At 43.2% G+C, this 13,202-nt stretch overlaps 1 protein-coding gene across 4 annotated transcripts in view; it reads left to right on the top strand.

The window, feature by feature from the left end:
- Positions 1-12,953, top strand: part of KCNJ15 (potassium inwardly rectifying channel subfamily J member 15) — a 37,067-nt gene extending 24,114 nt beyond the window's left edge. For 2 of the 4 annotated variants that reach the window (XM_056329726.1, XM_056329724.1), the window contains exon 2: positions 10,853-12,953. In XM_056329726.1, coding sequence (XP_056185701.1) covers positions 10,869-11,999 — 1,131 coding nt within the window. In that variant the 5' untranslated portion in view covers positions 10,853-10,868 and the 3' untranslated portion in view covers positions 12,000-12,953. The other 2 variants (XM_056329725.1, XM_056329723.1) reach the window with 2 other exon arrangements.
- Positions 12,954-13,202: the final 249 nt, after the last annotated feature.

Consider the following 13,202-nt stretch of genomic DNA (forward strand, 5'->3'; position numbering starts at 1 on the left):
GGCAGGTGAGAGCCCCCAGTTTATACACCAGTGCAGCATTTTAATGCTTTATAGGACCCTCGTGACCATTTCTGTCCATCTGGGAGCTGTGGCTATCTCCTGCGGGGCCAGTGAGGAGGAAATGCTTGGCTGGGGCAGTAGCAGGACCAGACTGTGAATGGGGCCAGGGATGGAGATGGGGATGGGGATGGGGACACCCTGCATGAACCCCAGGATGGCTTGAGCAAAGCTCAAGGGGAGACTTGATAGTGTAAGGACTTTGCTCCAAGACCATAGCTATGGGCTGCGGCTACTGGTCAGTGTGGATGTGGCCCAGACTTGCCATTTGAGAAAATTATTTTGTGTTGACTTTATTAAGGGTAATAATGGCATAAAGGGAAACATATGTAGAAGATACATTCACGACTTAACTCGAGATCACCAAAATCTCCCACATTGATACTCTGTATTTGCAACTGCTTGTGCTTTACAGAATAGGCAATGCATCATCTATATTTATAAGTTTTATTATTATTATTTAATTTTTATTATAGATAAAAATTTATTATTATTATTATAAGAACACACATATCATGAAGCAATATTTTAGATAGTAAAAATGAACCTATGTTTTCTATGTAAGTGCATATAGATTTTTGCCTGTGAAATACCACGTCCTGATTTTATTGGACACTATTGAATTTTCTTTCCAGCATTTAAAAGTTTTAACATTTTGGTTTTGTTAATAGCTACCAAATATTTGTTTGAGATCAAGTAGAACTTGATCTCTGTTTATCAGACCTGGACAATCAAGGGAAATGGGTGCTTGGTGCAATCTGACATCTTTGTAGTGCAGAGAAAATGGAGTAGGAATGAACAGGTTTGAAGCTGTTGTGTCCCTCAGAGAGAACACTGACCACACAACAATACAGTATAAAGAAAATTCAAGTAATCTGTATGTGTCTCTGTTATGCTGGTAGCACCGTCTGTGTTTTGCCGAAGAGAGAAAGACATGCAATTTAAAAGTCATTAGGTTTGGGTGAGGGAAATGGATACTTTGTCTCACAGGCTGCATTTTGCTAGCATGAAAGACCAGTCACTTTCTGAAAACATTTTCCACCGTATGAACTTGTTCACACAGGTAGAGCAATTCTTCATAACCAAATAACTTCCTGAGAAAATCAGCTTGTAACAAGTTTTAAGATGAAACCAAGACAAACCCATCCTCCTTTCTTGTGCTTTGTTAGTATTGCAAAAATCACAAGGCCAAATTCACTAGTGTGCCCTGGCCATGAAGAGAAGCCATAAATTTGGCTTAATTAGCAGGTTATTCTGCCCTTCTTGTTACTCTGCCTTGATGAAACAGTACAAAACAGCTGCACCATACAAGTAAGAGACCCAGAAACTGTCACAGAGGGAAAGCTTTATTAGTGTTACAAGGTCCCTCTTCCTGCTGAGTCAAGGTGTGCTGTTTCCCCAGTTAGATTTGATTCTATCTGCGTTAGGTATTAGATGAACAAAAGGATATACAGACCTTTAAATAAAAAGCTTTTTCCCTTGCCAGTTTCCTTGCCTTTTGCAGCACTACCTTTATTTTAAAGTACTATTGAGGCTTTTACATATTTAATTTTTTTTTTTTTTGGTGGAAAATTCTTTTCACAGACTGGTATTTCAGTTCTCAGATTTAGTGACTGCATAGCAACAGAGAATTATAAGCATGCCTATTTCGGCAGTGTTTGCAAATGTGTACATACAGTGGGATATTTGTGGGCTACTAAGGTCATTCCTCTGCCAGTGTAATATCTTGTGGTATGGGCTAAAGGAGTGCTGTGATTTACGGGAAAAGTAGCTTTCATCTGCCACAGCAGAAGCCTGACACCCTGCAGGGAGCCTCACCTCACAGCCACACCTACGCTGAGCTATGAGAGCCCTGGTGTGCAATGACTAATTAAAAAACAAAACCCAACTTGACTGGCATACAGTGCATACATCATGCAATGAATTGGCATCACAAAATGGTAATTAAAAAGAGAGCTGCTGAGCCACTGGATATATTAATATTGTGAGGTTGACATACAGGTAGGAACTGATGTCTCTGCCCACCAGAGTGAGATGCGGCTGGTGCTGGGACCTGGTGTCCAAGGCTGGGTTTGATGTTCCAGGTACTTGTAGCCCACAAAAGGGAAGAGGCACAAACCACTCTAAATGATTTGAAATATCTCACTGATGCCTGATAAATATTTTTCATGTACCACCCATGGTAGCTGAGAAACAGGGAGAAGTGGCCCTGGGAAAGGCAGGCTGAAGATGTTTTAGCCAGCTTTCACGGACTATCAGCAAAGGGCTATTTTTTCTCCCTGCCTCTTGCATAAACATGACTAGGCACATTACTATTCATTTTCAGCTACCTGCTGACAATTTCAATTAAAAATATAGGAAGTGTCTGGTTTTCATTTTGTTTACTTGTTTGCTTTCAAATGAAACCAGATTTTTATTTGACCAAGAAATTAATTTGGAGAAAAAAGTGAACAAACAAAAAAAGAGACCAGACAAGCTTTCTGTCCCACTAACCCTTCTTCAGGTCTGAAACAAAAGCAGCAAATTTCGAAACAACTGCAAATTGGCAAATCAGTTACTATGAATTTAACTTTATTATTATCACCATTATTCAGTGGTAAAGTAGGTCTCTGCCAGTTTGTGAAGTGATAGGTGGACACTGTGGAGGTTAAAAACAAGGTGCTGTCCTTTACCTGCTGTGAAAGAAGGGAAGACAAGGACACTGCCAACCTACGGTGAGCAAGGAATGACGGTCCCAGTGAACTTAATTAGCAGTCCAGTCTGGGACGTTTGTGCTCCACACTGACTTGGGAGGAAACTCCATTCCCTACAAACTTTGTCGAACTTAATACCTGAGCAGTAGATGGGCTCACACTCATTATTTTCTATACTGCTATAAAAGCTGCCAGAATGTGACTAAAATACTAGAAGGAAACAGTCATCCCTCAGCTGTGTACAGAAACATGAAACTGCCTTGGCACATGAGCTTGTGCAGTCAGATTATAGCCAGGTGATTTATACCAGGCAGTATATAAATAAGCATAAAGAGAGGTAAACCGACCCAACCACCTTGAGTCCCAGCCCTGAAAACAGAGAAAAGAGCAGCACAGCCCCTCTGGCTGCCTCTGCCTGGCTGGTTCTCCCCCAAGAGCTGTGCTCCAGCAAGGTGGCCCGTCCCCACGCCAGGACGGGAAAGGTAGTGGGAGATGTGTGGAAGCATGCTCTCACAGCAGCTGGAGCAGCTGGCTGGCAAAGGGCCCGTTCCCAAAAAAGGAATAAAGCATTTAAGTAGGACTTAGGTAGGTCTTAGTTGACTAAGTGAAAAACTATTTTGCAGAAAATCCCTGCCCAGCTTCTGTTTCTGTTTTGTGCTGGAAGTGCTTGACATGTACAGGTGTTTCCATTTCTGACCCTCATTTTGCTGGGCACCCAACAGCTCTGCATTTCAGCATAACACAAAGCACCCTGTAAGATACCAAATGGATTAGTTGATCTTGTGTCTAAGCAAGAAAAGCCAGAAACAAGACATTCCTTGGCTTGTCTTCAGCCTTCTCCCAACATACCCCCTTTCCTTCTCCACCTTCCTCCTGCATAGCAAGACTTCCTGAAGTGTGGGGCTGCTTCCACTTGTGTTCTCAAATCTGACCATCGAAGGAGGTGGAGGTGAGACTCTTCTCTGTGTCTGAGGTGATTTGTTCCCACATTTCCACCCTTGCAGTGGAGTTCACTGGTAAGAAACTGGGGAGATGGGGAGGGGAGATGCACTTCCTAATGAAGCTGCATCACTGTATGGATGAGGCCAGAAAGCAAGGAGGCATCATCATTACTCTATGGCCAAGCTGTTAGGATGCTCATCTGGCCACAAAGAGTGTGAGTTTCAGTTTCTGCACCAAGAATTGTTTGTGTTTACACTCTGACTTCCTGAAAGAAAAGACACCAAAACTGTCTTAACATGGGTGCAGAATATTCCCAAAACATATTTTCTTGGCTTTGATTTTGGAAACACTCATTTTGTTTTGACTGACACATTAAGCAAACGAATAAAAAAGTGTGTTCGCTTGTGACCAGTCTTGAGGAAAACCTCAGCCAAAAGGCTTGAAGCCTTGCAAAATTTGAAACCACTGAAAACATTCATATAATGGAAAGATCAGGAATAGGTGCTGCGAACCTACCGTAAGATACTTGCAGAACATAAAATAGTATTCAGTTTTTTGAGAAACAGCTCTGCTGCCACAGCTACACACTTGTCTGGTAGTGGTGTAAGCACAATAGGGTTGGATCTTCTGATTCACAGACAGGGGCAAAGAAGAGAGGAATGGGATACTAAACAAAATGGGGGAAACCAGGAAAATGAGAGATACCCTCGTGGGAAAGAAATACTTCAAGGAGAAAGAAGGGTAAGATATAGCTACTGAAAACCCCCAAAGGCATCCTAGAAAGAAAGAGTGAAGAAATAGTGGCAGGGACTACAAAACAGGACAACAGTAGGTGGTAAGCTCTCTGAAGGTCCAGTCCTGGCTTTAGTATTGACTGCTAACGTTGATTGGGACAGGACATTGCTCCCATCATCCCTTAGCTCAGTTCCATCTCCGTGGTGGTGTTGAGATGGTTGCCTGTGCCAGACACCTGCGGTGGGGGGTCACTAATGTTCCTACAGCAGGTCAAAGATGTAAATGAAAGTGGAAGTACAGGTTGTGAGCTTGATAAGCCTAATGCAACAATAACGGCCCTTTCAGCCTTGCAGAGTAGTTCTGGCACCCAGCTCCCCAGAAACAGAAAGGACAGGCTCTTGAGAGTCTGTTTAGACTTGCCCATGTAGAAAGAGCCAGGTAAGGTTTGAACAGCAAGAACGAGCAAGGGCTTAGTGGGTGGGAAAAGCATCACATCAGAGGTAAGTTTTGAATGCTTAACTGTGCTCATGAAGTGTTTGAAACTTGAAAGAGTTTGAAGCAACAATACGCCGGAAAGGGAGACATTCAAAAGTATTGAATGTTACACTACTGCAGGAAAGCCATTTGTAAATACAAAAGGGCAGAACAGGTTTGTGGGGAACCTTTCTCTCTTTTCCAGCAGTGTTGTATAAACCATATTACCAAACGAAAAAATGAAAGTTTTGGAAACTGGTCAATTTATATACTTCTTTCTGAATGGAGACTTTGGTGTTCTTGAAGGTTCCCAGACTGAAGACTCTGCATGACCACGTCCCTGTTTACCCTCAGAGCCCACGGCAGAGGCTGGAGGGCAGGTTTTTGGAAGGGTGGGTGGCTCACTTGCAGTGTGTTAGCTGTTCAGCATGTGCTTTTTCTCCACTTGGAGGCCCGACCCAGACACCTGTGACATCACTGGAAGCTTCTCCATTAACCTCAATAAGATTTTAATCGTCTTTTGCCTTCTCTCTGCCTGCTTGGTTGTTTTCCTATTTGCTTCCATCCCTTTAGATTCCAAGGCTCATTTACATAAAGCAAGAGTTAGTGCAAAGCCTTGCATCCTGTCCTTAGAAAGAACAAGATGCCTGTACAAATATTCCTCAGAAACAGTGTATCATGAGACTTCTCCAGCTTTAATTCATCTTCCATGGCCAGATGTCAGGCAGCAGCCTGGGAGACATCAAGATGGATTTGAGTTTTTAATTCATTAACAGTGGTCTGAAAATTGTTGTTGCCTTGGCTCTGCCGAGTGGCGAAAAACATGCTGCTAAATGCCCCACGGCACTACTTGCCCCCGCCTCTGGTGCAGCCAGTTCTCAGCCCCTGGATGCTACCCTGCTGGTAGGCTCGGCTGTGCCTCTGTTTTCATCCGCTCCTGGGTGCCCAGGCCTGGGATGTGTCACCATTCACAGAGCTGCCCACAGCGATGGGCAGCTGTGGAGGGGTGGGGGAGCTAAAGGCGCAGCTTTGGGAATGGATTTTGACATAAGGAGGTATTTACAGTTCTCTCAGTTCAGTCCTTTTGTGAAAGAAAATAAAAAAGTGTTAATTTAGTTTTTTAAGTCAGTATCTTTCACAATGTGACTGCCTGTCAGCCTGCCTACCTATCACCACTCTCAGTGATGATCAGTCCTGTCAGAGAAGGGCTCTTTTAGGAAGTCCGGGGTAGCGATGTCCAACTGTGTGTCTGCAGCTGGTGGTGGAGGCGAAGCACCCTTCTGCAGCCACTGCTTCCCTCCCTCTGCCTCTGCCCTCCCTTTCATATTCCATAGCTCAGCTGCAGAGGATGACTTTGCTGGCTGACAACTGTGCAGCACAGCCTGGTGCATAGCCCAGAGGGAGGAGGGTGTTCATGCTAGGCAGAGCACTGGGAATTCAGGAGGCAGGAGGGACTTTTATAACCTACTGAACCACATCAGATGTAGGAAAGATTTAAAGATTATGTAGTTCTTTTCAATATTCAATTATTTTCTTTCCTCACCCCTGATATTTTTTTTTTTTAATGCCAAGTCTGCTAATGCTTTACGCTGGTTGAAAAAATAGTTCAAGATTTGCCCCTGAATCAGAGTGGCAGCGAAGCATGCGTGAGGTTTTGCTCAAGTGGCAAATCATATCTGATTTGAAAAAAAGCAAACAGCTGAGGCCATTTGAACAAGCCATGCTTCTGTACACTTTTAATCAGTTGTGTCTGCCAAGAGATCTTGCACAAGCAAATCTGGCTTCATGAAACAGGAACATTTTTGCATGTATGCAAGCTGGCTTCGACTTCTTAATAATGTGGTCTCTGGAAGCAGTGTTAATGTGCTTGTTATATCCCTGGCTGCTGGAATTGCCTTAATATCAAGGTATTCATGGCTGGTGGTTTGGTATGTAGCTCTACATTTTATTGACTTTGTCTGCACTAAGCTTCCTTACCAGCATGTGCTCTGATGGGGAGTCTCCTTTGGTGTTCCAGAGGGCTGGTGAGAAGAGGAGGTAGTTCACAGGACATTAGAGTGCTAGACAAGTCTGAGACAATTTGGTTTTCTTCCCTCTTGAAGTATCTGTTTCCTTAACAGTACTTCAGTTCACTTTTCTTTGCAGCTACAGTTTGAGTAAGGTTTTCTTTTGCATTAATAAAAAATACTTTATCAGAGTAAATTCAGTTAGAGAATGGGCAGTAGAGGTTCTTTTGATTTAAAAATGTATACTGTTATTATTATTCAGGATTGTTTGCTTATGTTAACTTAGTGTGGTTAGACATGCTTTCAGATTTAGAGGGAAAGGAATAGAAACCAAACAAACCAAAACCTTTTGGCTGGGGTTCTAAGGATGGTCATCAGGGTGTGGAGTACCTGAGGTGCCTATGTAAGGTATAAGAAGGGAAACAGTAATGGAGGTGTTATAAAACGGGTTTTATACACATAAATACTCACTGATCACTCATGGTGGGATATTGTAGTGGTCATTTCACTCAGGAAGCAGTGGGGAAGTGGAGGGCAGGGAAGAACCTCTTCTAAAACCCAGTTTTGTCCCACTGTTGGTTTCATCAGAGTTTCTTCCCCCATATTACTCCTGCTGGCTGCCGCTAGTGATAAGGGAGGGGAATAAAACCAGCGCTTCCCTAAGGCAGTGTGACAGATCCTCTCTCCCCATATCAGCGTGGCAGAGAAGAAGGCAAGTATTTCTGCAGGGAAAGGAAACCAAGATGAATTTCCCTGGAGAAGAAAAGAGCACGAGAGGAATTCAGGATCATGCAGGAAAAAGTGATGTAAGAGAAGAAAAAAAGGAAGCAAATCAACACAAAAAATATCCTACCACCAAAAAAAGGACCAGAAATTGGCTGGGATCCATTTCAGGAAATCACTGTAAAGCTGACTAACTTTGTCATATGCAGAAATACAAATCAAGAGAGGACATAAAAGATGACAGTGGAGCTCCGATACAGCCTCTTTCATCTATGGTGGAGTCCAAACATCTCTGCCATGCTGACCTCACAAGTGGAGATCAAACTTCACACATTTGGGACAGTAGAGAGGTACAGTGAAAAACAGCTTTGGTTGTGAGTTGAAACAGTCTGGAGTGTGCCAGACATTGCCTAGGGCTGCAGCAAAGCTTTACTTCACAGGTTAAGCCTGAAATGGCAAATTTTTAATCTGTACTCTCCGTTGACGTAGCTTAGGGATGACATTGTGCTGTGCAATTGTCTCCCTATCTTGTGGATGGAACTCTTCTACTATGGCATTTCGGTACATCTGTGATGTTAGGTGTTCTCCACCAGTTTTGGAAATTTGGCAGGCTGCGGTGTCAGAATTTTCTCTGTTCCGGGCTCCCAGCCAGGGAACAATGTATTTCAGGGCACAGCAGAGGCAATGGCAAGAACTCTTACCAGATCCTTGCGCAGGTTGAAACCATGGACCCAGCTGGTGTTGCAGATGAACAGTGCAGTGCATACATACCAAGTCTGGCATATGAAGGAAGTGTCAGGGCCACAGCAAGTGTGAGGCAGAGCTGCTGTGCACTGCAGGCTCGCTGCATCCCAAACATGCCAGATTTATTACATATATGCCAACCACTTGTGCAGAAGCCAGTGTTTCTGGGGCATGGTGGAGCCATGATGAGCGTGGTGTACTGAGTGTCCAGTACGTACTGTCCTTGCCCTGAGACACCTCTGATCTTGACCAGGTAAGTCTGCTCATGAGCCCTTTCCCTGCCCCACCAGCTCAAGCCCACCAGATGGAGCACCAAGGAGGGAAGGTGGAGCCTTGGCTGTCTCCATCCTCTTGGCCTCCAGAGGAGGAGGAGCCGACAGTCCTGGGGAGCTGCTCCCAGGAGCAGGCATCCAGGTAGGCTGAGCAGAGGGATGGGATGGGGACATGTCCCCAGTGCTGAATTGGAAAGGCCAGTTATCTCCTGGCCTAGCAATCTGTGGCAGGGAAATTTGCTCTGACAATGTAATGTTTGTGCCTGGAAGTAATGGCTAAGGGAAAATGTGTTTGAGAGCAAGAACAGTTATTTCAGGACAGATTTTTGCGCACATTTTATATCCATGGCTTATCCAGGGTGAGGCTCAGTGTGGGGAATGGAGCCTTATCACCAAGCGGTATGCATTTTCCTAAAAGGTTCCCCGTTAGAGGTTGCATGTATTTACCACACCCTGACAGTAGCGCTTGATTTTGAGTTTTCTTAAAGAGCAGTTGCATGTACACTCCTTCCAACCCTACCCTCCCCATCCCATCCCCCCACCCCCACCCCCCACCCACCCCCCCCACCATTTCCTCCTGTTGTTCTTTTTCAGATCACTTGAAGGTTTTTTCCTGTTTATTATCCGGACATGCTGTGCACTGTGTGTTGATTTGACTGTCACATAAGGAATCTCCTACTGGGATCATTGATGCATTCCTTTGTGTGTGTGTGTGTGCGTGTGTGTGTGTGTGTGTATTTATGTGTGGCAATGGCTCCTAGGCTATTAAAAAGAAATGTTGGTGATTAAACAAAAATTAGAATGAGCTACAGGTGTTAATGTGAGTAAAGTTTAATTACCCTTTACCAGAAAACCTACAACAGTGTGATGGGTATAGTCATAAACAAAAATTCTCCTTAATTGACATAACAGGAAGGGTACTTCAGTGAGCAATTATGCTGATGTCCTGGACTGGCACATGTGTGTGCCACAAATATATCTTGTACTTCCTGCAAAATTCTTTTAAGTAGCTATAAGGAAGACGGGTTGGGTTTTTTTGGGGTCTTTTTTTTTTTCCAGTGGTTCACGAAAGCGAATCACTTACTTACTTAAGGCTCTTTTTGAGGAAAACAATGGAACAAAACAATGCTTTTTGTATGACCTGCCAAAGCACAAAGGATGCATGGGATGTTATTTTTCTTTGTTGTTTTTGTCAGCAGGAAGTTTTGTTGTTGGGAACGACTATAACATGCACTGTCCTTGCTCTACGTAATCACTGTCTGGTCCTGCAAGCCGGGTCTTGTTACTTGCCTCATCAAACTGGCACAGGCACCGTTCTGCTTCACTCTGTGGGCTTTGTTCAGCCCTGAGTGTCCGCACACTTACTCTTCATTCGGACTGATGCACAGTAAACAAACTTCAGGAGTCGGGTGGTCCAATGATTGCTGGGTTTGCACAGGTCAGGGCCCATGGCTAGAATGCTGACTTTGTGAATTACCTCCTTTTTTTTCCTTAGACAGCTTAAAATTGGAGTGTGTACAGTGCAAACAGCTTCAAAGTGTTTTCAGGTGTAAATATTCCTTCCAAAACTCGACTTCGATGTGTTCAGGTCTGCTTTGTTTACCTCTAGGTTAGTTGTAGGTTTGTAACAAAGAGCCAGATCCGACTGAGTAAATCACTTGTGGAAGTTAATTGTTCACAGTGAAAGCTGGTCTGGCTCATTTTGCCTCCGTCGCAGGAAGAGACAGAAGTGGCGTGCTGGATCTGCATTCTAAACCAAGCATTGACGCGACTTTAATTTTGATCAGATGTCTCTCTTCAGGGCATTAAAGAAAACCTGCTCAGTAATCAAAAAGAGCCTCTTCTCTAGAGAAACGTAAGGAAAAAAGCAATTTAATTCATTTTACAGAAATAAAGTACTAACATAAAATTTCAGCTTTGTCAAATCTCTTTTGCAGGCTATCATAAAAGAAACCTACTTCTCCATATTCGGCAGTCACCAGAATCAAAGAATGGTTATTTTTTTCCTGAGAAAAAGAAATTCAAATTATTTGTAATGTGATATATTGTGTGATGGTAACTTTATATTCCAGCTGCTTTTATTCACTGCTGCTGTGTTTAGATGATGTTTGTACCTTCTCTCCAATGACATTTTCAAATGGTTTTCAGAATCAGCTATGTGCTTTGATTTCATTTAAGTAACTGTCTTGTTTTATTCTCTCCTTAGGACTGAAGCAGTGAGAATGGAAACCACGAAGATTAATATGTCGCGCATCCCACTGGTTAACGGTGGCATCGACACTGCCATGCTCAAGGCACACAAGCCCCGTGTGATGTCCAAAAGTGGTCACAGCAACGTGCGGATAGACAAAGTTGATGGCATTTACCTACTCTACCTTCAAGATTTGTGGACTACAGTTATAGACATGAAGTGGAGGTACAAACTCACCTTATTTGCTGCTACTTTTGTTATGACCTGGTTCCTTTTTGGAGTTATCTACTATGCCATTGCATTTCTTCATGGTGATTTAGAAATAAACAAGTTCACTCCAAAGCGCGAGCCATGCGTCAAGAATGTAGACTCTCTGACGGGGGCATTCCTGTTCTCCCTGGAGTCACAAACAACCATTGGCTATGGATTTCGTTTCATTACAGAGGAGTGTCCTCACGCCATTTTCTTACTTGTGGCCCAGCTGGTCATCACCACCTTGATTGAAATCTTCATCACAGGTACCTTTCTGGCCAAAATTGCAAGACCTAAAAAAAGGGCAGAGACTATTAAATTCAGCCACTGTGCCGTCATCACTAAACATAACGGAGAACTTTGCCTGGTGATCAGAGTAGCAAATATGAGGAAGAGCCTTTTGATACAGTGTCAGCTCTCTGGGAAGCTTCTCCAGACATATGAAACGAAAGAAGGGGAGCGGATCCTGCTGAATCAAGCCAGTGTCAAGTTCAATGTTGACTCCTCTTCAGAGAGTCCATTTCTCATTTTGCCCTTAACCTTCTACCACATTTTGGATGAAAGCAGCCCTTTGAGAGATCTCACACCTCAAAATCTCAAGGAGAAAGACTTTGAGCTTGTGGTGCTCCTGAATGCCACGGTGGAGTCCACCAGTGCTGTCTGCCAAAGCAGGACTTCCTACATCCCTGAGGAGATCCACTGGGGCTACGAGTTCGTGCCTGTGGTTTCTCTGTCTCCAAATGGAAAGTACGTTGCAGATTTCAGTCAGTTTGAGAAGATTAGGAGAAGCACAGATTCTACTTTTTATAGTATGGACTCTGAGAAACAAAAACTAGAGGAGAAATACAGGCAGGAGGATCAAAGAGAGAGGGAACTGAGAACGATGTTGTTACAGCAGAGCAATGTTTGACTGAATGGACAAACTATTCTGATTAATCCTTTTTGCAAATTGAAAAATCATACTGTCTGTGCTGTATGTCTGCTATGAAACCAGCAGTGAAGTCCTTTTCAGCAGATAGCTTTGGTGTATAGTAAAACTGTCCCTTTGACTGAGTTGTTAAGTATTTTGTAATTAGGCAGGATTTATTTGTTCATGATCGTGATTTAGCAAAGTTGGATTTGTATTAAGTCTCTGCCTTATACGACCACTAAAAGCAGACACATCACTTTCTGTATGGAAAGTGAAACTGGATGCACTGTGCTGATTCCTTCAAATATTTATTTGACATGGCTTTACTGTGAGCATGCATTCACAGAGGCAGCACACAGTACTGCTAGAAGAAAATATGCTCCTTTAAAATATGTATATTTAAAATGCATATTCTCGCACCAGGTATTGCCTTTGTGGGGATCCCTGGCACTGAAAGTAAGTTTATTTGAGATACAAGTGGTTAGATAGGGGAAGAGCCTGCAGGGAGGTGATAAACTTCTTAAATCTTGAAGGAGGGTGACAAAGTAGTTGTGATGGGTGGTGAGGAAGGGAGCGTGCTCTCTGCTACTCAGAGCTTGTTTTGTGATCACTCATTTTTTTTAACCTTGTTAAATGCCTGATTTATATATACTAGCAAAAAGGGGAGATGAGGGCAAGATACACAGAATCATAACAGTAATCAATTATGATTAAAGCTGGCTTTAAGGCACCTGTTTTTTATCCAATGTAAATAGTTTGTAATAGCAGCATGACGATACATTTCTACAGATTGCTTGCTTTGCTAAGGACCATATTTAATTTTGGTTAAAAGAAAGCTGTATAATGTCTGTAGACAATATTTACTTTTTCTGGCAACCATAAAGGACAAGCATTCCTTTCATTCATTTCATTTTTGGTCTATTAAAACCATTCCATTAATAAAGGATTTAATTTGAGCAGCTCCTGATCTCTTTATGGCATGGGGAGAGGGTGTGGTACCTTGGAGATGTTTAAAGAGCCAAGTGCTTGGCATAGGCAGTTGCATCCAGCACACAACCCAGGGACTCAGCAGATCACTAAAGCCATCAGATTACAGGTAGCACACCAGGTAGCAGTGGTGTGCGTGTAGCATGCCTGTTATATATAGGTCGGCTTTGTTAATGGGACTTAGAAATTATTTCCGACTCATACAACTTAAGCAGC

The sequence above is a fragment of the Falco biarmicus genome, chromosome 2 (genome assembly GCF_023638135.1).
Source record: "Falco biarmicus isolate bFalBia1 chromosome 2, bFalBia1.pri, whole genome shotgun sequence".
Lineage (NCBI taxonomy): Eukaryota > Metazoa > Chordata > Aves > Falconiformes > Falconidae > Falco > Falco biarmicus.